The sequence below is a fragment of the Nelumbo nucifera genome, chromosome 2 (assembly GCF_055504915.1).
Source record: "Nelumbo nucifera cultivar China Antique chromosome 2, China Antique-T2T, whole genome shotgun sequence".
Taxonomy (NCBI): domain Eukaryota; kingdom Viridiplantae; phylum Streptophyta; class Magnoliopsida; order Proteales; family Nelumbonaceae; genus Nelumbo; species Nelumbo nucifera.
Genome location: NC_142650.1, coordinates 64,391,578 through 64,419,575, shown reverse-complemented (window position 1 = coordinate 64,419,575; position 27,998 = coordinate 64,391,578). Strand labels below are relative to the sequence as shown.

General features: G+C 39.8%; 2 protein-coding genes and 2 long non-coding RNA genes across 4 annotated transcripts; 3 read left to right on the top strand and 1 right to left on the bottom strand.

Annotated features, from left to right (window-relative positions):
* The first annotated feature begins 249 nt into the window (after positions 1-249).
* LOC148802281 (small ribosomal subunit protein eS21) lies at positions 250-3,802 on the top strand. The gene is made up of 4 exons (XM_088897078.1): positions 250-374; positions 782-875; positions 1,002-1,134; positions 3,509-3,802. Exons 2-4 carry the CDS (start codon positions 826-828, stop codon positions 3,572-3,574), a joined length of 249 nt encoding a protein of 82 aa, XP_088753204.1. The 5' UTR covers positions 250-374; positions 782-825; the 3' UTR covers positions 3,575-3,802.
* A 13,021-nt stretch (positions 3,803-16,823) lies between these two features.
* LOC148802280 (uncharacterized) lies at positions 16,824-17,893 on the top strand. The gene is made up of 2 exons (XR_016082185.1): positions 16,824-16,948; positions 17,355-17,893. It is a non-coding gene; the product is annotated as an uncharacterized LOC148802280 (long non-coding RNA).
* Positions 17,894-20,358: 2,465 nt separating this feature from the next.
* On the top strand, positions 20,359-22,070 carry LOC148802279 (uncharacterized). Its single transcript, XR_016082893.1, has 2 exons — positions 20,359-21,352; positions 21,487-22,070. It is a non-coding gene; the product is annotated as an uncharacterized LOC148802279 (long non-coding RNA).
* A 3,879-nt stretch (positions 22,071-25,949) lies between these two features.
* LOC104607732 (uncharacterized) lies at positions 25,950-26,393 on the bottom strand. The gene has a single exon (XM_010273433.1). It carries the CDS (start codon positions 26,391-26,393, stop codon positions 25,950-25,952), a length of 444 nt encoding a protein of 147 aa, XP_010271735.1.
* Positions 26,394-27,998: the final 1,605 nt, after the last annotated feature.

The window sequence follows — 27,998 nt, the reverse complement described above, 5'->3', positions numbered from 1 at the left end:
CTTTTCGGTCAATTCGGTTTTTAGGTTCCTTTTGCTCACTCGTACCAGCCTGAAGACCGAGATGAAAATAGTGTCAAATGGTCATGGGCCGAAATTGAATCCCGGTCTGTGAACATGTGCCTAATTGTGGGCCTCCAGGCCTGTACTACGTCAAGGCCTAGGACGAGCTTTTGGAGCAAGAACAGGGCCCGTTGTAAACCAGGTCAAGGGCCAGATTGTCATTAAAGCAAGATGGAAGGGTATTTATGGCATTGACATCTTTTCAGCGAAATCCTATTCTTTCGAAGAAATTAGGGTTATAGGGTTTTGCTGAACGCTTTTAAAGGCTCCCTCGTTCCGTCTTCTCAACATTCGCAGGACTCTCATTGCCTCTGGTACGCTCTCTAACTTGGATGAATCGATATTCCCTATCATCTTGCTTGGAAATCTCTGCTTTTTCTTAGGCTTTATTGCGTTTTTCTTTAATGTTCTGTTGCGATTGATGAGATTGAAATCGGATATCTGTATTGCGGGTTTTATGGGAATTTCATTTTTAACTATTGTTTTCTTTTTATCGATTAATTAATTGGTCATTGATCTTTTCTCTTACCTCTGGATGGTGTTTGTTTCGAATCAACTGTCCGTTTTATTAGGGTTTGTTAAACTACCGAATACGGTTTCTTTGAGATCTCAATTGTAAACTTAAACTGAACGTGTCCCCAAATTGTACCTTCTCAATTGTATTTTCCTTTATAATACAAAAATTGTATCCATAATTACTCAACGCATTTGCTTTATTCAGTTCTGTCAGTCTGGTTTCTCCGAGCCGTTGAAACAACCACCAAAATGCAGAACGAAGAGGGTCAAAACATGGATCTGTACATCCCCAGGAAATGGTATATACAACCGTGTCTCATATTTTCTATCACCCTTAAGAGCTTGCTTATTCTTGCTGTTTTCGTCTATGTTAATTAGATTTTGAAGTTTTTATTTATTTACTACCTATGGTTTATGATTTGCAGCTCTGCCACAAATAGGCTTATTACTTCGAAGGACCATGCATCTGTCCAGATAAATATTGGGCATGTGGATGAGAATGGCATATATACTGGCCACTTTACCACCTTTGCTCTGTGTGGTTTTGTCCGAGCTCAGGTTCATCTTCTGTTCACTTTATTCGTTATAAGAACCCCTCTTCTAAATTTAAATGTTTACAGTTATGCTGACCTTAGGGATAGTGCTCGTCCATGCTGTAATTGTACAATAATTCGTTATAATTTATTATTGAAGAACTTGGATTACTACAACATAGGCACAGAAAATTTGAAAATAATAATTGTACAATAAGGCAGAGCACTTGTATCGGTGGGTCTCAAAATACCATGTGCTTTGTGGTGTGACTGAACTGGTTTGAGAAAAAACTAAAGAAACAGAAAGCATCTCAGGGTAAAGACCGAGATGCCCCATCCAGTGTATTGGTCTGTATGGATATTTAGAATCTTGGGTTTAACTTTATTGTTCTCTGTATTTAAAAAGTTGAACTTGGACCTTTGTTGTCTCAGAATGGTATCTGGTCCTGGGCTCTGCCCTGGCTAGCCATTTTTGACATATCTCACCATCATCAATATTGCTCCAGCTTGTTGGGGTTTTGTCTATCTGCATCTTATTTCATCATTTTATGGTTAGTTACCCTGCTAAAGAATGGGCTGCCAAATATAGTTGTCATGATCTCAAGCTTTAAGTTCTGGCCCTTGAGTTTTGCTTTCCTCAATTTTGCATCCAAACAGTTCCCAATATTGTTGGCTATTGCCATTGGTTTTCTAATGACACTACTATACCATCTCCATTGATCCAATGTAATGTATGTTGTTGTTATGTAATAGCATGTAATAGCTAGAGGTAGACATTGTTTAGTCTGCATGAAGTGACTTTGGTGAAGAGCAATTAAGGTGTCTGTCATTTGATGATGCTATGTGCTTCTGATTTCCACAGTTTGATGAGCCTATGTGCATTTGAGATTAAGTAACATAATAAACATACTAAGTACTAACAAGTCTCTAGGAACACTTTAATCACACTATTTGGTCTGTAGGCTGTAGAATGTTCAAAATGCCATTTGAAATCTTAAATAGATGGTTTTGTTAAGGTTGTAAATGCAACCTTTTGTGTTGAATTCTGCCATGTATTATTTCTTGCTATAAGCATGATTTTTGTTGTACTGTTGAGTATAACCACCTTTTATTAAAACAAATAAATTTGCCATGTATTATTTCTAGTGATTTAAAAAGGCACTCCTAGGCGCACAGGCAAGGCGCATACCCTAAAATGCGCCTCGCCCTGGTCCTAGGTGCACCCCTTGCAAAAGCTGCATGCCTGGTGTGCCTTGCGCCTCAGCCTCAAAAGATGCAGCCCTTATTTGCTGATGTTGTTTGTCATTCATTGCAATAAGATATCTTCTTAAAAGGCAATGGAAGCTATAAAATCATTATTTTTTATATGAGAAATAAGAATTTCAGACCCTAACATAGACTTGTTCGGGCTTGCCTCGAGAGGCGTGGCACAAAGGCGACTCATAGAATCAAGAGTGAAATATGTTTTACATCACATTAGCCACTTGAAGCAATGCAATTAAGGAAAAAAAAGAGATTGTGGGTTTTACATGCTTGAAAATGCTTTATATGTTTGCTTTTATTTTTAAATTTTCATTTGAATACGCTTTACATTTTATGTTTATCTATTTAAAATTTAGATAATAGGTTTTTTAAAAACATTTATTTTAAAATTTAAGTTTATATTTTTATTAACATTTTGTTTAATATTTTTTGCATTTTTTAAAAATTTTTGGCATTTGTTTGAATTTTCTGACATTTTTTTTTATTTTTAGCTTTTTTTTTGTAATTTTGCACCTTGCTTAAAAAGGTGTGCACCTCGCCTTGTGCTTTGCGCCTCAGGCACAAATTGGCCCTTGCGCTTTGCGTTTTTAAAACACTGTTTATTTCTTGGAAGAATGGGTTACTAAAGCAAATAAATTTCAGCCCCCTGTTGGCTAGTTCGCAATCATTGGTTGTGTTCACTTCTACTCTTGAAAATGTTCTTTAGCACCATTGTTTTCCTCAACTTTTGTAGATCATTCCATTTGGGTATCTTCCGAGGATGTTTCCATAGTACCACTGGTAACCATAGACACATTTTACACTTCTCATGGGAAGGTTATCGGCATTGTCTCATCCATTGTATAATGCACACTTGAAAGGTTTATGGAGGATGAAATTAGGTGAGAGTCGTAACATCATATATTTTCCTCCAAAATAATCAAGCAAAGTTATTGTTTGGATAGTGCCATTTATTCTTGAGTGATCTGTTGTTGAAAAGGGTCACAAACGCATGTATGAACTAATGTATTTATGGTTTGCTCGAATCCTTGTGTGGTACTTCCATCTTTTTTGTGCTGTTTCTTGACTGAGGTTTTCTTGTTGCTATACACTGCAACCCTATCTAAGCTGATGAAAGAAAACCAATGGTTTTGCAGGGAGATGCTGACAGTGCACTGGATCGTCTCTGGCAAAAGAAGAAAGTCGAAGTTCGACAGCAGTAAGCAGAGATGATTGGCTGATTGCTGCTGGTGTTTTGCTCTGGTTTGGAGACTTTGATAATAGAGCCATTGAACATTTTACCAAAGGATTGAGTATGAGTTAGTTCAGTAGTTGATCTTTTTTTTTTCAGTTAATCAGTGACGTGGATTAGATGTTACTTGTTGACAAATCTGTTTGTGGAATGATGAAGAATGGTCTAGTGGTTATAGAAGACATCTATTCTTGAGTAATTTTGAGTATGACCTTTGCATTTTTTTTTGTGGTGCATGATACTCTGCTTTCTATCCTTCCTCGGGCTCCATACAAAGGTAATGTGACGATCCCACGTGACATTTTGCTGGTTAAGGTCATTTAACATGTCCTAGATAGATAGAACTCCATCCCTATCGTTGGTGAGTCCGGATCTTCTGACCAGAGACCCCGTGGATTGGTGAATGTCAAGCTCTTTCTTTGGCTTTATGGAAAATGGAATCACTAGGGAAGCAGGATTCATGTAGCTTATCCCATATAGCTAGAACAGAGCTTATCGAAGACTACTTTTTTCTTTTCATATATACATAGGAAGGCCGATATGGTAATCTAATTTACCCAAATTCATCTGCAGCCTTAGAAACTTGTTCCTATTAAAAGCAACAATTTTATTAGTTCAGCCTTTTTCAGATGTTATTGAACTGTCCCGAGTTTTATTGAATTGTCTTGAGTTTTTATATGCTTACTAGCGGGTACCTGTGCAATGCATAGGATTTATCAAAGAAAAGTGAGATAATAGAAATTAATAATTTTAGTAATTTGTTATAAAAATAATTTTGTAATTTAGATTTAATTATATTAACATTTTTTAATAAGAATAGTAAATTACTATTAATTACTTAATAATTAATTATTTTTTCATATTATCTATTAGTATTTTATTTTATTTATTTTAATTTATTAATGATTAAATGTTATAATCAAATTGATCTATAGATTAACTTTTCTATTCATAATTAAATTAATCTAAGCCTAAGCTCAAGATTTAATATTTTAGATTGGATTCCGGTTAATCTTCAACCTGACCCAACTCCCAAATGTCACCCTAAAGAGCAATGTGAAATTCGTAATTAGACTGAACCAAAATTAAGCACAACCCATGCATGCATTATTTTTGGATTTTTAACTTCTTTTAAATAAAATTTATTAATATTGAACCCGAAGGATCTATGGGGGATGAGTTACCCTCATTGTGTAGCATAATGAACCAAAAACATAAAAGATCCAAGGCTAGATTTTGATAGTGTATTAACAATTTTATAGGTTGTGTAGTTGAACCCTACCCATACTAGCATAATAATATTTGTTTGGACTTGGGATAGGCATAGGCTTGCTCGTGTTAATTATAAAACTATGACAAGTGGGCGGGGGGGGTTCACGGTGGGGACCATATTCCTTGTCCCTGATCTCGACTTTGAAACAAATCACCATCCTTGACCTTGATCTCCTCTATGGATTCTTTATCAGGAACACGGATCCTTAAAATTTTAAATTGAAATTAGGGTAAAATACAAAAAATTTCCCTTAAAGTTTCTAACAATCATAAAAACCTTCCCTATAGTTTCATTTTAAAAAATATCTCCCTTGAACTTTTGAGAAACTCAACAAAAACCTCCCTTCCTTCACCTTCCCAAACGGAAAATGTTAGATTGATGCACCCATTTTTTCTAAATACCCATTCTACCCTTTTATAAATTATTTTACATACAAAATTACTAAAATAGCCATATTTTAATTTGACAAAAACCTCCTTTAACGGTCATCTTCTAAAATTTTTGTTGAGTTAAAACAGGGCTATTTTAGTAATTTTGTAGTTAAAATAATGTATAAAAGGGTAGAATAGGCATTTGGAAAAATTGGTGCATCCGTTTAACGTTTTCCGTATGGGAAGGTGATGTAAGGGAGGTTTTTGTTGAGTTTCTCAAAAGTTTAGGGGAGGTATTTGTTAAAAAGAAATTATAGGGGAAGTTTTTATGATTGTCAAGGTTTTTGTATTTTACCCTTAAAATTATTTTTATAAAATATATTTACTTAAAATGAGGAAATTTTTTAAAATATAAAAATATTTTAAATATATTTTGATATATATATAATTGGGGTTAGGACGGGGCGATTAATTCACTCCCCCATCTTCATCCCCATCCTCGATTGGGTATCATTATCAATCATTGTCCCTGCCAGGGCAATCCCATCCCTGACCTGATATTGAGTACCCAACAAGGCGGGGAACATTGCCATCCCTATTCATATTCAAATCTTATTAATTCATTAATTGTCAGAAAACTATAATTTAAAACCTAATTACTGAAATTAATAAAAATATTAAATTTTAACAAATTTTAACTAGCAACTACTAAAAATTAAGAAATTAATAAAATTAGTAAGTCATAAATTAAAAATTAACTTGCATTTGAATTTTATCCTATAAGACATGGTTTTTAATAACAAACTGGTGACAGAACTGGTTAGGGATCCGGTTACAGGCTCGAATGGTCCAACCGTTCAACTCGAACGGCCAGCCCATTCTAACAAAAAAAATTAAAAATTTGGAAAACTATCAAAACCGTTCGAACGGTTCGAACGATTAACTAGCCGGTTCAGCGGTTTGCTGACCAAAATCAATAGTTTTGGGGGAAAAAGCAATTTTGGAGGAAAACGGAACCGGTCGGGTGACTGGTTCCTGGTTTTTCCGATTCGACCGTTCGGTCTGGTCCGGTTTTGAAAACAGTGCTATAAGATGCATCTCTAAACCACCGAAGCTAAGGAATGGCTGGGCCAATAAAAAATCATGTTCTGCCTTGTAGCAACCCAAAGAGCTCAATAACTTTTCTTACTATTTTTCTACTGGTTGTACTTTACACTCAAAGCGGCGGGTACACCTCTCCTTCCAGATCTCTGAAAGAATTAGGGCTGGAACAATTCTTTAATCAGGATTTCGATCTTCGACTATGATAGATAGGATAGGAATTTTTTTCTGTAAGGAATCAAATCTATTAGACACAATATAGTAAGTACAATCAATAAGCTCTTGTAAATATTCTAACAACTATGAAAAGTGGATTTTAATTTTTACACTGGAAGTATTTTAAGGGGCATGTGTCAAAAAATATTTTAGATATTCATTGAAGGTGCTTACAATGTTGTACCTACCTAATACCGACAGATAATAAAGAGGCTAGGAAAGAGAGGGTCTTTCACTCTTCCATTATTAATCCCAACTGAAAATCAACAATTTGTGAAAGTTTTCCTGATTAGGTCAATCCGTTGCTAACAAAAGCCAAATTTCTCCAACATAAAAGAAATAAAATCCCAGTGCAAGCGGATATAAGCTTTTATCATGTCAAGTTTAAGAAGCACATTACCTCCTTTTACTTTTCTATTGATCTCGCGTGCTAGATAATTTTTGGTGAGATGGATCCGAACCTCAAAGTGATCAATTTCTAGATAATTTTGTGATGCAAGTTGCATAAGCTAATAGGATGGAGATCTGAGAAGTCAAATCAGCCCCCCATAACACCCCACACAGCACATCCCCGTTGTGTATTATTGGGAACATCTCCCGATGTTGATATTATCATTGGGAGATGTTCCCAATACACGTGTGGTGGGGATATGCTGTGGGACGTTGTGGGGGGCAATCTTGAGGGAGGCTGATTTGATCTAGTTAGTCATTTTTGAGGTGTAACTTCTAGGCAACGTCGCACCTGTAATGAATGCTTTTAACTGCCTAAAAGACATCTTCTTTTATGATTTCCCAACACCCCAAAATGAAATAACACTCAACCCATCAGGCCCATAACACTATCCACAAGGATCGATTTACCATAACCCATACCTCCTCCTTTTACAGCAGTCTCGGTAAGGCCTCGTTGTCTTTTTCCCTAATGAGATGAGGGATAAAAGACAACAAGGAATCATGGACAACATTTGGTTCACTACTCAAAACATTTTCAAAATACCTTATTGCCTCCACCAAGATCTTGTTATTACCTTCCACTCAGTTACTATTAATTATCATATTTTATTCAACACTACTCCCCATTCTCTTTTTTTTTTTTTATCTCGAAAAGAAAAAGATGAAAAACAAAGGTTGCATTTGGTGTCATTGCCACTTATAACGTTTTATGTTGGTTAATACAAATTTTTGAGAAATTGTCTTGTCATATTATATCAGATAATCACTTCCACAAAAAAAAATATAAACATCACACTGGGTGTCAGCATTTATTGTAGAAACACCAAATGAAACAACAATAGTATCAAATGTTATATTGATAACTCAAAGCATTTGTTATAGAAAAATATATTCTCATAAATTTTGTATTCATTGACCTAAAACATTGCAAATAGAAGTGGCAATGGTACCAAACACAACCTTAGTGTTGGAGTCACCTACTCCTAGCCATTTCACCTGGGATTTTGTTTGAGAGAAAAGAACTCAAGGCATTATGGTGAGGAGGATCACCATCCTTGGGGTTTGTGTCAAGGGAGGCTCTTGTCGGCCATATTGTCATAAAAGAAAGAGGGGGGAAAATTAGAGTAATCCTTAAAAACAAGAGTTGTATCTCACTTAGTTATACACAAGTTTTCCATGATATAGATTAACATATTATAATGTATAATATTGTTATATTTATATAATAATATAAATTTTATATATTAAAAAATAATTGGGCTATGATTTTTATCTGATCAAATTGGATTAATCGTAATCTAATATGAGCATGTAAACACATCTTCCTAATCTGAGATAATCATATAGGATTTTGGATTGGGTTTTAGGTTTTGGAGGTCTTGACAACCCTATATCAATCCTGCAACCTCCTCACAATAATAAATACAAGTACAGTAGATGCTCCTAATGTGCAACAAAGACATGCTGTGAGGAGCGCTAGATTCCATTCCATTACATGGCTGATGGGCCTCACATGCCAATCCAGATTTAGCATGTGTTTGGTTCTGTTAGCGTTTAAAGATGGGATGTTTATTGCTTTAGGGGATGTTTGGAAACGTGACACCATTTTTTTGTAGGATCGAGTGATCCTTGTGGTAATTGTAGGTCAGAGGTGACTTGTATGTGCTACGACAACAGCTTTGTGGAGTGCTTGTAAGTCAGAGATGACCGGTGTGTTGTGACAGTAGTGCAATGGGTAGTTTGTAGGTCGGTGACGACCTCTACATAGGTGGAGTAACAGTAGTAATTTCTTTTCTGGGCGACTGAAGTACTGTGGTAGATTTAGAAGGTGGCTGCCTATAGTTTCCTAGTGCGGATTTTTTTTATCAGAAATAATATTGTGTGCGAAAGGGGAAATAGGTCGAACTGTGTTCTTTTTAGTGAAGATTTAGCCACTTCTAGTATTTCCTCAATGCAGAATGGATTGAGTGGGGTATGGATTTTTCCTTTCCTATAGCTGTCATACCTCTTAATGGTCTCAATTACTTAGAATGGTTGAAGGGGATTAGGTTATACATTACTGCAAGAGGAAATATAGGATATATAAATGGAAGAATTAAAGAACCTAATTCTGAGAGTGCTGAGCATGACAGATGGAACAGGGAGAACATGGTAATGTCATGGCTCTTGGTGTCTATGCAACCTCATGTGAGAAGAAATTTTATGAGGGCTGAGACAACTTATGAGATTTGGGAACAAGCCAAGTCAACCTATTCTAAATTGTGACACTATGCAAAAATCTATCAGTTATAGGCAAAATCCTCTACTTGCAAACATGGGAGAGAAGTGTCTCTCTGTGTACTACTCAGACTTGTCTTCCATCTGGAAAGAGTTGGATCACTATCAGAGTAAAGATTAGAAGTGTGATGAAGATGCCAAAGCGTATAAGTCTCTTGTTTCAAAGCTGAGAATATGCCTTCTTCCTTGGCCTGAACCCTACATATGAATCTATTAGAGTACATATCATTGCTTCAAGGATCTCCCATCTGTCCAAGAGGTATATGCTCTAGTGTAGTCACAAGAAAGTAGAAGAAATCTGATGAATAATTCTGGGGGAGATGCAATTGTCTTGGCAACAGAAGGAAGTGTTGTCACAAGTGGGGGAAATTCCTTTAAGAAGGGAGACTTTCAAAAAAGGGTGGATGACAAAGGAAAATTATGATGCACCCATTGTTAGAAGCCTCGACACACTCATAACACATGTTGGGACCTTCATGGGAAGCTGAAATGGGCTCAGGAATTTAATAAGAAATAGGGTTTAGATCTAAATAAGAAGTTAGGGCAGAAGATTCAAGAAAATTCACTACAACAAACATGACTACTACTATAGTTCAGATATACACCTCTAGTTCTTACCCTAGGGAAGATATTATTAATTCTTTCCATGATCATTTAGAACTTTATGGTAGGGCTATTTGTCAGATGGATGTTCATCCTCCATCAACTTCATATGCGTCTACATCAGGTAATTTTGCCACAACTCTCCATGTATCGTCTCGTTCCTTTGACTCTTCTTAAATAATTGTTGTAAAGCGTCAAAAGATATGACTAGTAAGTCAACCTACTTTCAGACCTATACTTTCCTCTCTGGAAGAGATAAAGTGAGACTGACTGATGGTTCATTCTCTACCATAACCATTTCTCTTCCTTTTGGTCCTACCCTTTCTAATATTTTACATGTTCCTTAATTATCTATTAATTTGTTTTCTATTAAAGTATAACAAATTTTTTATACTATTCAATAATCGCCTTCCCTTCCTATTGTGTGATTCAAGATTTGGCCTCGGGGAAGATGATTGGTACAGGGCGTATGGTGGGTGGTGTTTACTTGCAGGATAATAAGGCTGGTCTTGCAGTCATAGAGTCTAAGAATCAATATAGTAAGAGTCAAGCCTATTTATGACAGAGTCATCTTGGTCATTTATCCTTTGATTCCTTAAAATTGTGTTTCCAAAGTTGTTTAAGTCAGTGCCAGTTTCAGAATTGATATGTCAAACTTGTTAGTTGAGTAAACAATAAAGAACTCATCTTTTTAAAAAAATAATAAATCTGAATTTCCCTTTTCATATTGTTCACTCTGATGTTTAGGGCCCAGTTGCTTTACCATTTGAAATTGGCTAGAAGTATTTTATTACCTTTATTAATTACTATTCCAAGTACACATAGATATATCCCAAGCGAACTAGGGATGAAGTAGCAAAAATTATCCAAAATTTCCAAAAAATGATTTTCACCCAATTTTAAACCGAAATGAAAATCTTCCAATCTGATAATGCCAAAGAATACTTTCATAATGATCTTATGGAGTTATTTGCTTCACGTTGATCACTCCACCATAGCTCCTATACTCGAACACCACAACAAAATGGTGTTGTTAAAAGAAAGAACTACCATATTCTTGAAAAGCTTGGGGATTATCGATTCATATGAATGTCCCTAAACGTTTTTGGCCTGAAGCTACCCTTTGTGATGCTTATCTCATTAACTTCATGCCCTCTTGATGGTTAGAGTAAAAAGACCCACATCACATTCTGTTTCCCAAAGCTCCTCTTTTGTCTATTCATCTCTGTGTTTTTGGTTATTGTTACTTTGTTCAAAACCTATCACCCACTGGTGGGAAATTGTTCTTGGGGTACCCTACAAATCAGAAGGGGTACCAATGCTTTGATCCCGTCTCATGAAAATATCATGTTTCCATGGATGCCTCCTTTTTTGAAAGTAAACCATTCTTTCATGTTTCTCCTCAGGGGAGTGTAGGCATGAGGACAAATAGGTTCAGAATCCTCCTCTACCTCAGATTCAGCTCCCTCCTCTACTTGATCCTCCTCTCTTCCGTGTTTTCTATCGTCATCATAAAGTCCAACCAAGTTCAAGAGCTATGGAACATCTAGAAGTTATACCACCAATGCCAACAAATTCTCCAATAATAGATCCTATCCAGTCAGGTACCTTAGTTCCCATTGATATTCCTAACCCTATTGCAATTGATACCTCCAATGCCTATGATCTTAACCTTCCTATTGCTCACTGGAAGGGTGTTAGGTCTTGCACCACTAAGCACCACATTTCGCATTTTGTTTCCTATGAAAACCTTTCACTTTCCTTTCGGGCATTCCTCTCTTCTATTGATAATGTTCCTATTGCTAAGAATGTGGCAGAAATTCTCTCAGTGCCTGAATGGATAGATTTAATGAAGGAAGAAGTTAATGCATCACTTAAAAATGGTACAAGGGAATTGGTGGATCTTCCTGAGGGAAAGGAACATGTTGGATGTAAATGGTTATTTATAGTGAAACATATGGCTGATGGTACAGTGGAAAGGTATAAATCCCGTCTAGTGGCAAAAGGGTTCACTCAAATGTATGGGGTGGATTATGCAGAAACTTTTGCACCAGTTACTAAGATGAACTCCATTAGGGTCCTCTTCTCTTTATCTGCTAACTTCGATTAGGACCTTCACCAATTGGATATCAAGAATGTATTTCTAAATGGTGATCTTGAAGAAGAAGTGTAATTTGTACAACCCCCTAGTTTCGGCCTCAGGGAAATGAACAAAAGGTATGCATGTTAAAATAGTCATTATATAGCCCAAAACAATCACCAAGAGCTTAGTTCAGTAGATTCTAGGTAGCTATACAACAAAAATGATACAAGCAATGTCAATCTGATCATACATTGTTTGTGAGAAGAGGGGAAGGGAAACATGCAACCCTAGTAGTGTACGTTGATGATGTAGTTATCACTAGTGACTAGAAAGATGAAATTCAAAGATTGAAGGGATTTATTGCTACTAAGCTTGATCTAAAAGATCTAGGTCCTTCGAAATACTTCCTTAGAATTGAAGTTGCCCGCTAACAAAGGGGTATCTTCATTTCTCAGAGAAAGTATGTCCTATATCTGTTATAGGATACAGGAAAATTGGGAGTGAAACCTTAAATTATGTTCTATAGCATTGCTGGTGGCCGAGGTCTTAGACTGTTTTGGCCAGGCTCATCCAATCTGATATTAATTACTAATGAAATCTTAAATTTGAATCCAATCTAAAAATCCAAATGGATCGGATTGGAATTCTTTCAAAATTGATTGGGTTCAATTTTAATCTAACTATTTTTCATATTTTTTAAATAATAAATAGTTAAAATAAAAATAATTATATTCCCAAACTTTACTCCAATCGGCGGCCACCTCAAACTTTTAATAACCATTGTCAAAAATGAAATTAAAACTTACAGGGTGGACATAACCCTTGGATGGCCCAAACCAAAGGTGGGGCTATTTTATCCATTTCATTCCGATCCAAAGCACTCCACCTAGTTTATCCTATAAGACATGGTTTTTAAAAACAAACCGGTGACCGAACTGGTCAGGGGTCCGGTTACCGGCTCGAACGGTTCGACCGTTCGACCTGAATGGCCGGCCCGTTTTGACAAAAAAAATTTTTAAATTGGAAAACGATCAATACTATTCGAACGGTTCGAACGATTAACCGGCCGGTTCAGCGGTTTGTTGACCAAAATCAACGGTTTTGGGGGAAAATGCGGTTTTGGAGGAAAACGACCGTCCAGTCTAGTCCGGTTTTGAAAATGGTGCTATATGATGCATCTCTAAACCACCAAAGCTAAGGAATGGCTGGGCCAATAAAAAAACATGTTCGGCCTTGTAGCAACCCAAAGAGCTCAATAACTTTTCTTACTACTTTTCTATTGGCTGTACTTTACACTCAAAGCGGCGGGTACACCTCTCCTTCCAGATCTCGGAAAGGATTAGGGCTGGAACAATTCTTTAATCAGGACTTCGATCTTCGGTTATGATAGATAGGATTGGAATTTTTTTCTATAAGGAATCAAATCTATTGGACACAATATAGTAAGTACATTCAATAAGCTCTTGTAAATATTATAACAAATATCAAAAGTGGATTTTAATTTTTTTCAAGGGTACACTGGAAGTATTTTAAGGGACATGTGTCAAAAAATATTTTAGGTATTCATTGAAGGTGCTTACAATGTTGTACCTACCTAATCCCAACTGATAATAAAGAGGCTATGAGAGAGGGTCTTTCACTCTTCCATTATTAATCCCAACTGAAAATCAACAATTTGTGAAAGTTTTCCTGATTAGGTCAATCCATTGCTAACAAAAGCTTAATTTCTCCAACATAAAAAACATAAAATTCCAGTCCAAGCGGCCACAAGCATTTATCATGTCAAGTATAAGAAGCACATTTCCTCCTTTTACTTTTTTATTGATCTCGCGTGCTAGATAATTTTTGGTGAGATGGATCCGAACCTCAAAGTGATCAACTTCTAGATAACTTTGTGCTGCAAGTTGCATAAACTAATAGGATGAAAATCACATTACCAAACAGCATAGTGTTGCTCACTGCCTACGTGGCAGAAGCGTTTTTTGTTTTTTTTTTTTGCGAAAAACGGGTCTTGGAAGCATGGGCGTTTTTTCTTGAAAATCAGTCCCAAAAAGTGCCCACGCTTCCAAATACCGTATTAAACATTTATTTGAAAATTACTATTTTAAATGTTTATTGCTTTTGTTGTTTGGTTGGGTGTTTCAGGAGCGTTTCAGGTAACACTCCATAAAATTACTTTCCACCTCATATTAATATCTCATAAAGTATGCCACATAAGCATTTCATTTCAACAAACATTGGGGCATTGGGGAAAATGAGAATTTAAAATTTCCCCTCAATGCCTCTTACACACAAATCTAATTAAACATTTTTATTTTTCAATATTTATCTAATAAGCATTGAAATCAAGCTATGATTTTATGCACAATGCATGTATGGTGCTGATAAGTCGATGTTTTTTCAATAAATGTCCACAAAACCAAACATAATCTTAACCTCATAAAATTAGTCCTCACACCAATCTCACAACATTTTAATCGTGCATTGGGAATGTCTTACTGTGAAACTGTGAATGAGAACATACAAGGGTGAAAATACTGCCTATAATACTACACCGCTGCAAGTATTATGAGGACAGTGTGAGGACGAAATCCAATCTCCTCACATGCACCCTGCCCCACCAACTTGCACTGGCGACACTATTATAATGCCAAAAAAGGAATCAAATTGATGGGAACTTATTAGTTGGGAGATTTTTAAAACATTGGAGAATACAGTTAGTGCTGATAATGAGGTTAGTTGGGAGTTGGGACCAGGTCAGAATTGATCCGGTCTTAGCCCTATAAATTGTGCTGAAAATATGCTTGAATTTTCTAATAAAAGAAAAAGAAAGTGATGTGTTCAGTTGGTTTTATGTCAGTGGGGACTTTGAGGCTGACCACTTCCAACAATTATTTTCAAAATAAAACCAGTAATTAAAATTGGGCACACCTATAGTCTTTAATGAAAAGGAGATGATCTATTTTATCAAAAGCCAAAGTGCCCATATCAAAAGGCTTGTTATTTTAACATTTTTGAAAAACAAAATATTGTATGACAAATGAGAAGTAAAAGAAGTGCGATTGAGCAATGTTTAGATGGTCGTAGCATGCATTACTTCTAGCTACATCTTAGTAAAACACTAGTGTTAGGAAATAATTCTCTATGTTAGCATATATACAAAGCCCAAAGGCACCACATAACTAAGTTGCTTATGGGGGTATATCCAGCTGTACATGGGGAATATCTTCTGTCCATATTTTAAATTCATGGAGAGATATTCTCAATATGTGACTGAATTCCCATGCTTTTACAATATATGCAGCGTTTTGTTTGTAGGGAATCTCATCCCTCCTAAAATTAATCCTAAGCTATTTCTCTCACCTAAAATTCCTCATAAAATACCTCTTAATTTATCTTACATATCCAATTTATCCACATGGCACCACTATCCCCTATTTTCTCATAAATTATCTCTTATTATGTCTAATTCCTATTTAGCATCTCCCCTACTTTTCATCTATGTCTACTTAAAGAAGCTTTGAATTAAAATGTTTAATAATTATTAAAATATTATAACAAAATTATGTAATAACTTTAAAACACTTATTAAAAACAAAAGAAATAATTATAATAGATTTAATTATGTTTACATTATTTATTTATTTATTATATTTTTGTTATAAATTTATTTTCAATAATTGTGTATTTTCGCTATAAATTCTCAATAATTATTGGAGATTAAAGTATTGTTATTTATTAGAAATTTAACTATTAGTTTAGTTGAAATTATGAATGTTCACAAGTTAGTTAGGTTGTATATTGTTGGCCATCCAAATTGACTTGGTCAGTTTGGGGAGTTGGTCACCTGAAACCGACCGACCGACCGACCATTAGTGAAAACTGGTCAATTCGGGTTGTATCAATTTAGGTCGGTTTCTGGGTTTGGTTGGTCAGTTCAAAAGATTTAAACTTAAAAAATTTACATTTAAAAAATTACAGTAGTACTATTGAAAAAATAAATTAAAAAAATTTAAGTTTACAATATAAAATATTTTAGAATCAGAAATATGGGAGTTTTGCACTTTCTCATATTATATAGAAAAACTAAATTTAAAAAATATTATATTAACATATATCTATGGTCGGTCAGTTTGATTTTGGTCAGTTTACAAATAGCCAAACCAAAATTGACCCAACCTAATCGAGTTGGAAAATTACTGAATCAAAGCGGACCAGAAATATTAGAAAGCCGACCAATCCACTCGGATTTGGTCAGTTTGGTCAGTTTGGTCGATTCTATGAATAACCCTAACTGAAATTAATTATTATTATTTTTGTATTACAAAAAATATTAAAATTACTATATAAAATATAAATAATTATTAATTCTTTAAAAAATTACAATATAAAACAATTGCCTACTCGTATATGTTTCATTAAAAATTTACAATATAAAATATATATACTTGATATAAACCTAATTTTACATTTCAGCATCCATTAGTTTCATCAATTAAATTAGTATATACTCTATCATCAACAAAGAAATTATCACTACACATCCAAAAGCGCCATCTACTAAGATTATTGGAGATGCTGATGAAATTCCACAACAAAGGATCAAAACAACCTCCATTTATTGTTCTTGCCAAAACGAGTAACAAAAATCAGGAGTGCCCTTATCAGTTATGAAAGCTATGATGGAATATTAACACAAAAGAATCTATCCAGACATATGTGGAATGACTTGGTCAGAGTACTCTTCATATATACCAGTACTGTCTTTATAGACTGACCTACCATGCATGCATTACTCCCCTCCCGCTTCTGATATAAATACACATCATCAATGGCGATGGATAAAGATAACAAAACAAGTCAGAGAGTTCAGGAGAGCGAAAGAGATGGGATTTTCATTGATGCATTTTCTCTGCATTCTTTGTCTACTAATAGCTTCTTCAACTTTACACAAAACTTTGGTTTCGGGCATTCATCTTTTCTTTCTTTTCTTATTTTCCTCTCGTTTCAGTTCAAAGTTATCATAGCCTGCGTTTTGTTTTTGGTTTAAATATGTATCGATGTAAAAGTACATCGACGGAATTCAACACCCATCAATTTAAATGAGTGAACTGTTGTAATTTTGAAAAGTTTGATTATCCATGTAAGTATTTACAGCATCGATTTATTATATGTTGTATTTACATTGATTATTAATGTAAAACTGTACTTCCAGTGGAGTTTACATTGATTTTCGATGTAAAACTACATTCCATCCAAACAACGAACAAAAGAGACCGGAAATAAAATTTTACATCAATCCGTATTTATACCAAAAACAGATACAACCATAATTTTATTTTTGTATAAAAGTGACACTTGACTGTTATTGTAGCCTGTGAAAAGCAACCTAGTGAGGATGATGAAAGGATGCACGGCCAAGGAAATGCACGTCTTCTTTTGGCAAGTGATGATATGCCTAAAAGAAGATCAACCATTCCAATTACAGGTCTTGGTGGCGCTGCTGGTGACTTAGCCAGAGGCGGATTTGGAACGGCAACAGCTGCCGGTGCCGGTGTTGGTGCTACGGCTGCTGCCAATCATCACAGTGATGGTTCTCGCAATGGAAGCTACATTGAGCTTGCTACAACGCTGGTGGCTACCATGCTGGTCTCGCTTCTTTTACATTTGCATGGTGGTAGGATGTAAAAATTTCTCCACTCATCACCAACAGTTTGTAATAATCTACTTTCAGCAATAATCTCATCGTTAGTGTGAGTTCTTTGGAATTTCTTCCATCTAAAACCATTGGTAACAGACGTAATTTCTTTGTTTGTAATAATTTACATTCAGCAACAATCTCATCCTTAGTGTGAGTTTTTTGGAATTTCTTGCTTCTAAAGCCATTAATAACAGACATAATTTCTGTATTAATTTTTCTTAGTGCTGCAAGTGGATGGGATTGAAGATCAATAAATAGATCACATTTTGAAAAAGTAGAAATGCAAATTAGGAGAAAAAAGGTATTGGTGATATGTTATCATTAATGCACAGAAAATTTCTGACCAGAATCATGATTTGAGTCAACCCCTATCAATGTCACAGATGTTGATCCCCATGGTTGAACTCTTGACGCAGTTGATCCATTAAGTGGGTTGTCGGATTTTTTATTATTTTTACTTTTAAATTGTTTAGATTGGTCACATCATGGATTTATCTATTGACTCTAACAGTTGAACTGCTGTTCGCACAAGCCTACTGAATTATCTTAGGATCTGTCTCAGTGGATCCAATTGATCTTAGATGAAGCAAAAAGAAAAAACAAACGCATATCAAAGTGCAAATCTATATAGTCTAAGGCTATATCCAAGAGGAGATCATCTTACCATCCACTTTCCAGGATAAATTCTTACCATATAGAGTTACTATCAGGAACGGCATGACTAAATTCCTTACTAACATGGAAAGAAAGAGAGACCTATATATACAAAAGTATGGCTTACAAACATGTGGATTCCATCTAACATCTTTAACCTGACAAAAATAATGTAAAAGAAGGAAATCCTTGTGTGCTAACATGTCAAGAGCCAAGATGTCGAGGCTTCAATAAAACTTTCTGGGGGGAGATAAGATTGAACGTCTCATGAAGAGTGGAGTTTGCAATATAGAACAAACTAGTTGTAAACAAGAATGGTTTGGTGGTACTTCACTCCAGAACCTTAATTTGTCATTATATATTAGTATGAGAAGAGTTTGAGTATAATAATAAGTAGGAGACTTAAATCAGATTACAATTAATTAGATAGGATTGGAGGTTCGAAAGGATTAGAATTATCCTGCTGGAGAGACGAAGTTGTAATCCTTGTAATCTTGGTTATACATGTCAATCTTATCCTTAATACGACCCCTCAAGCAAATGGGCATAGGAATCACATGAAGCTTGTAAATCAGTGAAGAAAATCATGGTGATGGCAAGGGCTTAGTAAAAACATCCAAGATTTTAAAAACCGACCCGGAAATGGAACCGTTCTAGTTATCGGTTTCCAGGTCAGCGGTTCAACCATCCAGGTCGAACGGTTTGGACGGTTTGCATATTAGGGCAAATCTTTATATGAGATTTACCCTAATATGTAAACCTCATGTAAGAAAGAAGATGTCGGCGGAGAAAAGCCAGGTTCGACTGAGAAAGAAAAAAAGAAAGAAGAAGGAAAGAGAGGAGGGAAGGAGAGGAGGGAAGAAGAAAAATGAGGAAGAGGATTCGCTGCTCACAGGCGACAATAGCGGCGATGGCAACCGCGACGGCAATAGATGCAGATCTAAATTCTAAACACCTATAGTTCTTCTTCTTCTTCTTCTCCTTCTTGGATCGCAGATCTGAGTTCGTGCGGATCTCAGATCTGAGTTCTACAACATTATATAGAGAACCGTTGGCCGGGTCAAATGAGTCAACGGTTCGATGACCTGGGTCAATGGTTTTCTAACGAAGTCAACGGTTTTTGACCCAAGAACGGGTTAGGGGTGAAACGGAACCAGTTACTTGGACGGTTTCCGGGCCGAACAGTCCAACCGTCTGGACCAACGATGGTTCAAAAACATTGAAAACATCTGCAAGTTGATCAACTGACAAGGTGTACTGTATGTGAAGCGTCCCGAAAAAAGTGAAAATCAACTTCTATATGGCAAGTACGTGCGTTGAAGACCAGATGTGAGGCAAGAGAATGGAATTAACTTTGTAGTGGTATTGGCAAGAGAATGGAATTCAGATCTGAGAGTTTATGTTAAATTAATAAAAAAACTGAGAAAAATCTAATAACCAATGGAAAGGAGAAATGGCTTCTTTAGACTTTTATATAAGAAGAAATTTGGTTCACCCCATGTATTAGTGGGCAAATTTTGATTTCGATATTAGTTTGGGTCAAAGCTAGAGTTTATATTTAGATTGACCATTAACCTAAACTAATCCATCTAATAAACACGCCTATCACTAGCTCAGGGACTTAAAAGGACTGAAAGAGCCAAGAAGGATTATGGGCCTATCACCAGCTCAAGGTTCTTCAATCCCAACTCCCAAACGACTAAGCCTAGATCAAAGCATATATAATTATACAGTCGATCACATAGAAAGCTGATCGGCCCACCCATTTGCAGAGTTCAAATCAGCCCCCCACAACGTCCCACAGCACATCTCTACCATGTATTGGAAACATCTCCCAATGATAATATCAGGAATGATGATGTCATCATTGGAAGATGTTCCCAATATAAGGCAGAGATGTGCTGTGGGACGTTGTGGGGGGCAGTCTTGTGGGGAGCTGATTCGATCTCCCATTTGCAACCATATTCGAACTTAATATTTTGTTTGCCTTTAATGAAGCAGAATAAAGATAACTGAAGCGCTTCTGAGCTCCTTTTTTGCAGCAGAAAATAAAAATAGCATCCACTGGTTTTACATCTCCCATTATTATTCCATCAAGATTCCATGTGGTGCAAGTTCTGAGAAAAACTAAATAGATATACTTTTGTTTAAAATAATTTATAGGTGTAATGTATGTGAGTCTCAATTTAGTTTTAAAAGAGAGAGATTTGGAAAAGTCTCTCCACGTATCAGTCCTCGTCGCCCGCCGGTAAGGAGTTTGGTAGGGGTGACTCCTCCCCCTCCCCCCCCCCCCCCTCCCTTTTTCTTTCTTTCTCTGTCAAGGGAGGCTCTCTCTCTAGATCTCTCGATGTTCTTTTCCTTTTCGTTCTGTTTAAATTCTCTTTTCGCTCTGTTCGTTTGTTCTCTGTTTAGTTTCTTTTTTCGATCTGTTCATTTGTTTTCTGTTTAGTTTCTCTTTCAAATCTCTCGAGATCTCTCTTTTTCATTTGTTCTCTTTTCGATCTGTTTCGTTTGTTCAAGAGAGGCTATCTCTCTTTGTTCTCTGTTCGATCTATTAGTTTGTTCTCTCGAGGTTCGATCTGTTTGTTTGTTTTCTGTTCATTCTGTTCGTTTGTTCACTCTGTTCTCTGTTCATCTGTTCTCCATTTTGTTCTCCCCTGTTCCCTTTTGTTCTCCCATGTTTCCCATTTGTTAGTTTCTTCTCACCTGTTTTTTTTTTTTTTTCTGTCCGATATATCTGCGGGCATTTTGATTGGGAGTTTCTTCTCTAGAAATCTTTCTGCGTTAACCACCGATGGAAGTTGCCACTTGCATTTGCCGTCTCCAGCGTTTTTGGAAGACAGTTACAGTTATCCGGCGTTCGGGACAGCAGTTACAGTTCTCCGGAAATTTGGATGGCAGTTACAATTTTCCCGTGTTGTAGATGGACGTTTCAGTTCTCCGGCATCACAGTGGACAGTTATCCGGTGTGCTGGATGGCAGTTGCAGATCTTGCATCTTTTGCGGATTGGTTCGAAGTGGGTGGAAGTTACAGATAAATTTTTTGGCTTTGGAAACCTCCCTTGTCCGTTTTGCTCGCCAGTTATGGTGGTTTGGACATGTACTTATCCACTTCTGTTGATGATTTTAAGTCACCTTGCTTTGGTTGCAGAATGCTTGTGCGGTGGTCGCGTTGGCCGAGCTGCAGGCTGCTGGGGAGAGATCGGCCGCTCTTGAGAGGGAGGTAGCTGAGCTAAAGGTATAGCTGGTCGAGCAGGCCAGCCTTGTCCGGGAGCTGAAACGAGAGATCACCAAGCTTAAGGCAGAGCGAGACAGGTTGAGGCAAGAGGCTGCCGAGGAGGCAGTCAACTAGTACAAGGCATCGGAGGAGATGCAACTGCAAATGGACGAATACGTCGAAGCTTCCTTTACGGCTGGGTTCAACCTCTTTCGTCGAAGGATCCTTTGCCGCCATCTGGAGTTGGCCGATGAATCGCAGTGCTGGGGTGCTTTCGATCCGGATTATCTGCAAGGATCCGCCGAGGGAGCTGATGTTGAGGTCGAAGCCGTTGATGGTGCTGTTGACTCTACTGCCGAGGATTGAACGGCAGCCTTCTCTCTCTTTTTTTCTATTTTTTTTCTCTTGGGCTCGGTATGTCGAGCCTTAAGCGATGTAATGAACGATTTTGAGTTGAATATTTAGTGTTTCTTTTGTCTGCCAATATATTGCTATCCTAGTGCCTTTTTCTTTTCCCAGCTAAGGCATGTCTGGTCGGGCTATTGTGTGTGTCAAGCTGGGCTATGCCACGTTATCTTATTGTACAATTTTTGTTAGCCTTATTGTACCATTTTCTATTGGCGGGGGTGTGGCCGGCCGGGTTATGCCACGGCATCCCCGGTCTTGTGCCGACCGAGGTGTAGTCGCCTGAGATCTTTTGATTCCCGAGTTCTCAGCCATGGGACGCTCAGTTTCCGATCTCGGGAGCTTTTGGGGCCCTTGTAGGGCTAGCCGTTTCCCAGCTAGCTCAACCGTTAAGCCGGCGGTTGTGCGAAGTTCCTCGACCGCCCTCGGGCCTTGGTGGGCAGGGGCGTTTTTCCTCAACGTTTAGGCTCAACCATTGTCAACTGAGCCAGGTAGCTTAGTCGGCGATACGTTGCCGAGCTGGGTGTAATGGGCTCAGCCGTTCAGGGATCGGTGGAGTCAACTCGGTTGGCGGTGCGGCTCAGCATGTGTATGTGCGGTGTGTGCGATGGGCGTATGCACACCTTGGGGTCAGAGATATAGCTTAAAAGAAAGGAAACTTTTAATGCTTGCAAGTCTAAGGGTAGTACATCCTGAGATTTCCCGAGTTCCAACTCCTCAATATTAGTCGGCCATCTAGGTCTTCGAGCCTGTAGGTGCCTGAGCCAAGGACCTTGGTGACTTTATACAGTCCTTCCTAATTCGGTCCGAGCTTTCCTTCTCCAAGTGCGGGTACTATGACTTTGTGGAGGACGAGGTCGCCAGTCTTGAATTCGTGTCTTCTGACTTTAGTTTCGTAGTACATCGCCATCCTCTGATGTTGTGCTACCATCCTTACATATGCTCGGTCCCAGGCTTCCTCAATCAAGTCTAACTCTGCACGGAGGTCCTCGTCGTTCTAGTCGTCATCGAAGAGATCGATCCGGAGGGTTGGGGAGCCAATCTCTACAGGAACCATAGCCTCAGCGTGCTAAGGTTCGGCTTCTACCCATTTGGTGAATCCACCGCCACTAGGAGGAACTTCTTCTGAGCAACCGTAGTGGGAAAGGGGCTAAGGATGTCTGTCCCCATTGTGCGAACTGCCATGGGCTGGTGATTGGCTTCAAGGGGACTATAGGCTGGTGGTGGAGATTGGAGTGTCACTGGCAACTGTCGCATCTTCAAACCAACAGGGCTGCGTCCTGTTTCATCGTCAGCCAGAAATAACCTTGCCGAAGTGCCTTCTGTGCCAGCGTGCGTGCGCTAGGATGGTCTCCGCAAATGCCTTCGTGAATCTCCCTAAGGACGTAGTCTGCCTTGGATGGGGAGAGACATTTCAAGTAGGGAAGAGTATGTGAGCGGCAGTAGAGTTGACCATGGATAAGGCAATATCAGGCTGATCTGTGCTGGAGCTTCTTTGCTTCCGTCCGATCTTCTGGAAGTGTGCCTTCGCGGAGGTACTGTGTTTTAGGGTCCATCCAGGAGGGGTCATGTTGTACCAGGAGGACGAGGAGAGTTGTTTGTGTGATGCTCGGCTGGGCTACAGTGTCCAACCATGTTGTATTGCCGAGGTCGGTTCTCGGGGAGCTGGCTAACATGGATAGTGTGTTGGCTCTTACGTTCTCGGCTCAAGGAATTTGCTGGATGTTGAAGCGCTCAAGTCAATGGATGAGCTCCTACACCTTCTGTATGTAACTTGCCATTGTGGGCGTTCTTGTCTCAAATTGTCCGTGGATCTGGTTGACTACCAGCTAAGAGACACTGAAGGCTTCTATTCTCCGAGCTCTCAGGTCTAGGGCGAGGCGTAGCCTGGCAATCAAAGCCTCATACCCAACCTCATTATTGGACGCTTTAAACTTGGACTTGAGGGCATGCTCTAACACCGTGTCATCCAAGCCGAGGAGAATATGATCCGCTCCGTTGCCTTGCTGATTGGATGAGCCATTTACATGTAGGGTTCAAATTTGTGGCGGCGGGGCAGGATCCTCGGTGGTGAACGTGCATTCGACAATGAAGTCGGCTAGGGGCTGAGCTTTGATCGTAGGCCGGGGTGCATACTCGATGTCGAACTCACTTAACTCCATGCTCCATTTGATCAAGCGGCCAGATGCTTCCGGCCTTTGGAGGACTTGCCTAAGCGACTGGTCGGTGAGCACTCGAATAGTGTGGGTCTGAAAGTGCGGTCTAAGCTTTTTGGCCGAGGTGACCAAAGCCAGAGCCATTTTCTCCAAGTTGGAGTACCGGGTTTCTGCGCTGCCAAGGACTTTACTGGTATAGTAAATCGGCCTCTGAACCCGGTCTTCCTCCTTGACTAGTACTAAGTTGACGATCTCATCCCTGGTTGAGAGGTAAAGCAATAGCTCATCCCCTGGGCTCGACTTGGTGAGGAGAGGCGGCGAACTTAGGTACCGCTTTAGTTATTGAAAAGACCGTTCACATTCCTCGGACCATTGGAAGTCCTTCGGTCATTTGAGGGCTTTGAAGAAGGGCAGACACCGGTCCACAAATTTGGACATGAACCTTCTTTGGGCAGCTATTCTACCGGTGAGCCGTTGTACATCTTTGTGGGTTCGGGGGGATTGCATGTCGAGGATGGCCTGTATTTTCTCTGGGTTTGCCTCAATCCCCCTTTGCGTCACCATGAACCCCATGAATTTACCCGAGCCGACCCTGAAAGCACATTTGGTCAGGTTCAGCTTCATCTTATAATTCCTGAGGGTATTCAAGACTTCCTTTAGGTCGTCAAGGTGTTGTTCGGCCTTCTTTCTCTTCACTAGCATGTCATCGACGTATGTCTCTACGTTTCGACTGAGCTGATCTTTGAACACCTCATTCACCAGTCATTAGTAAGTGCCGTCAGCATTCTTGAGGCCAAAGGGCATGACCTTGTAGTAGTACAAGCTGCGGTCGGTGATAAAGGCTATTTTCTCCTAGTCATCGGGATGCATTCATATCTCATTGTACCCTGAGAAGGCATCCATAAATCTCAGGAGTTCATGGCCCGCCATTGCATCGACAAGTTGGTCGATCCTTGGTAGAGGAAAGCTGTCTTTGGGGCAGGCCTTGTTTAGGTCGGTGAAGTCGACGCATATTCCCACTTCCTGTTGACTTTTTTCACCATTACTACATTGGTCATCCAGTCGGGATATTTGACCTCCCGAATGAACTCGGCGTCGAGTAGCTTTTGTACTTCGTCTGCAATCACCTGCCATCGTTCTATTGCGAAACTCCTCTTCCTCTGCTTGACAGGTCAGTAGCGGGGGTCGGTGTTCAAATGGTGTGTGATGACTTCGGGGTTGATCCCCGGAATATCTGCTGCTAACCAGGCAAATACATCAGCGTGGTCTCTCAATAGTTGTACAAGCTCTTCCCAAAGGTGGTGATTTAAGAGAGCTGACCTGGACTATCCTCTCGGGGTCTCCTTCGTTAAGCGGTACCTAGATGAGGTCTTCGATAGGTTGGTTGCGCTGTGTCCTCACCTCATCTCGGAAGTCATAAGCTTCTGTCATTAGTGCTTCTACGGCCAACTGTGGTCATTGGCAGGAGAGTAGGTAGCACTGTCGTGCAGTTCTTTGATCTCCACGTGCAACCCCTATACCATATTCGGTGGGGAACTTCATAGCAAGATGGAATGTGGAGACTGCAGCTTGCAGAGCATTAAGGGCTAGCCTACCAAAGATGGCGTTGTACGAAGAGGAGCAACGAACCACAATGAAGTCCACCATGGTCGTCGCAGTAACGTCACTGTCTCCAATCAGTAGGGGAAGAGTTATTCTCCCAGTGGGCAGGAGGGACTCCACAAAGAAGCCCATTAGGGGAGTGTTGAAAAGGGTGAGGCGCTCTTTGTCGATGCCGAGCTTTTCAAACGCGTCCTCGAAGAGTACATTGGCGGAGCTACCCGTGTCAACTAGGATCTATCTTATCTCGAGGTTGACCACCTTGGCCGTGATGACCAAGGCATCGTCATGCGGGATTTGAACCCCCCGGAGGTCATCGTCGGTGAATGTGATGGTCTGGTCGCGCTTCCTCTTGTGCCCCCAGTTGTCGATCTCGCACAGTCGCGCATACTTCTTACGCCCCAAGCTACTCTCCCCTCTTGCGGCGATTCCACCTGATATGACATGGATCACAGCAGCAGGAGGAGCCGGGGGCGGCGGTCGAGCATCCTCCGTGTGTTGTTCTTCCTGTGCCGGCTTCTCGCTCTTGATGAATCCGCCGAGGTATCCATGCCTGATTAGGTCTTCAATGTGGTTGCGCAGGTCGAAGCAGTTCTCCATGTCGTGGCCATGATCTCTATGGAACTCGCAATATTTGTCGTGATTTCTCTTGTTGCTTTGCGTTTTCATCTTCTCGGTCATGGATTTGCATCAGGACTTCAGATCGCGGCATATTGAGCGGCGTGAAGTTCCGATAGGTCAGCGGGGGTGTCTGTGGTCTATGGTCGGGTCGGCGGTCTTGCCTCTTATGGTCCCGATCTGATCTTTCTGACTTTCGCTCCTCAATATCTCTCCTCCTCTTGTCAGGCCTCTCTTCCTCAACCCGTAGTTGTGTCTGCGCTTCTTCTGCATTGGTATACTTCTACGCATGGCTCATCAGCGCAGCTAGGGTTTGCGGAGGGTTTTCGGAGATGGAAAAGTTGAATGGGGATGGGCGGAGGCCATGCTGGATAGCGGTGACAGCCACAGACTGGTTCAGGTTTCTGACCAGTAGTGTTTCCTTGTTGAATTTGGCCAGGTAGTCCCTGAGGGACTCGTTTTTCCTCTGTTGCATCTGCATGAGGCTGGCCACCAATGCTTTTGACTCACTGTGAACTGAGCGTGGAACTGGGTCTCCAGCTGCTCCCACGACGCTATTGAGTGTGGAGGCAGAGAGGATTACCAGGTTAGGGCTGGACCTGCGAGAGTGGCCACTAAGGTTTTGCACATCAAGCCCTCAGAGGATCCGTGCAACATTAACTGAGACTTTAATGCTTCGATATAGTCAACGGGATCAGTGTTTCCACCGTACTTGTCAAGCTGGGGTGCCCGCCATCTTGTGGGAGGTACCTCGTCCACAATTTCCTGGGTGAAGGGTGGCTCCTTGGCCATGGGCCCGAGTCGATCTTCAGGTGGCGTCGTGCTTCTCTAGCTGTGCTTTAACTCTTTTAAGTGTTGGCGGAGTTCTTGAATCTCGACATCCCTTTGGTCCAAAGCTGTAGTGTGCATCGCCGTTTCCTTCTTGGGGCGCACTGCGCAGTCCTTCACGAAGCTAGACTCGGCGACGGAGACCACGTGAGGTGGCATCCGTCTGCCAAGCCTCTCTTTGGCTTGGATCCACGTGGTTTAGTGTGTCCTCCTACGAGAGCGGACAGAGGGGGCTGACCTTCTTGTTGTATCCTGCTTTTCTTGGTTGGACCGCGCTATGCCCTTGTCTGCTCGACACGCTTTGGGGTCCTTGAGACGAGGATCATCCTTCGTGCGCGTCGATGCGTAAGGGGGGACGATCTTGCTAGGCGGTGCTACGGGTCCTAAGTTCTGCATCATTTCGAAGATCTTGTCGACTTTTTCTTGCATTGCTCAGAATTGCTCAGGATCAACCGCAGTTGGGGGCAATGGAATTTCTTGATGCGGAGAACTGCGGTGGTGAGACTCCCGAGACGGGGATCGGCCTGTTGAACGCTCGGACTGGTTCTTGGGCATCTTGGTCGCTTTCTTGATTGCGCAATAAGGAAAGATCTTCGGGGTGGCTTTTTGCGCATTCCCACAGACGGCGCCAATCTGATGTTGCTCAATCCGAGGTGGTGCACAAACTGAGGAGAGCAACCAGATAGTCCTTGCTAACAGGGCGAGGATGAGGCCGCACTTCAAGACCTGTGATCAAGAAAGAAGTCAGAGGCCCTTGGAGTTATCCCCAGGTAAGTAATCCGGCGCTCAAGTCAGTAAGAGGTGGTGGGTGGTCGGGCCGAGCTATGAGGATGCTAGTCC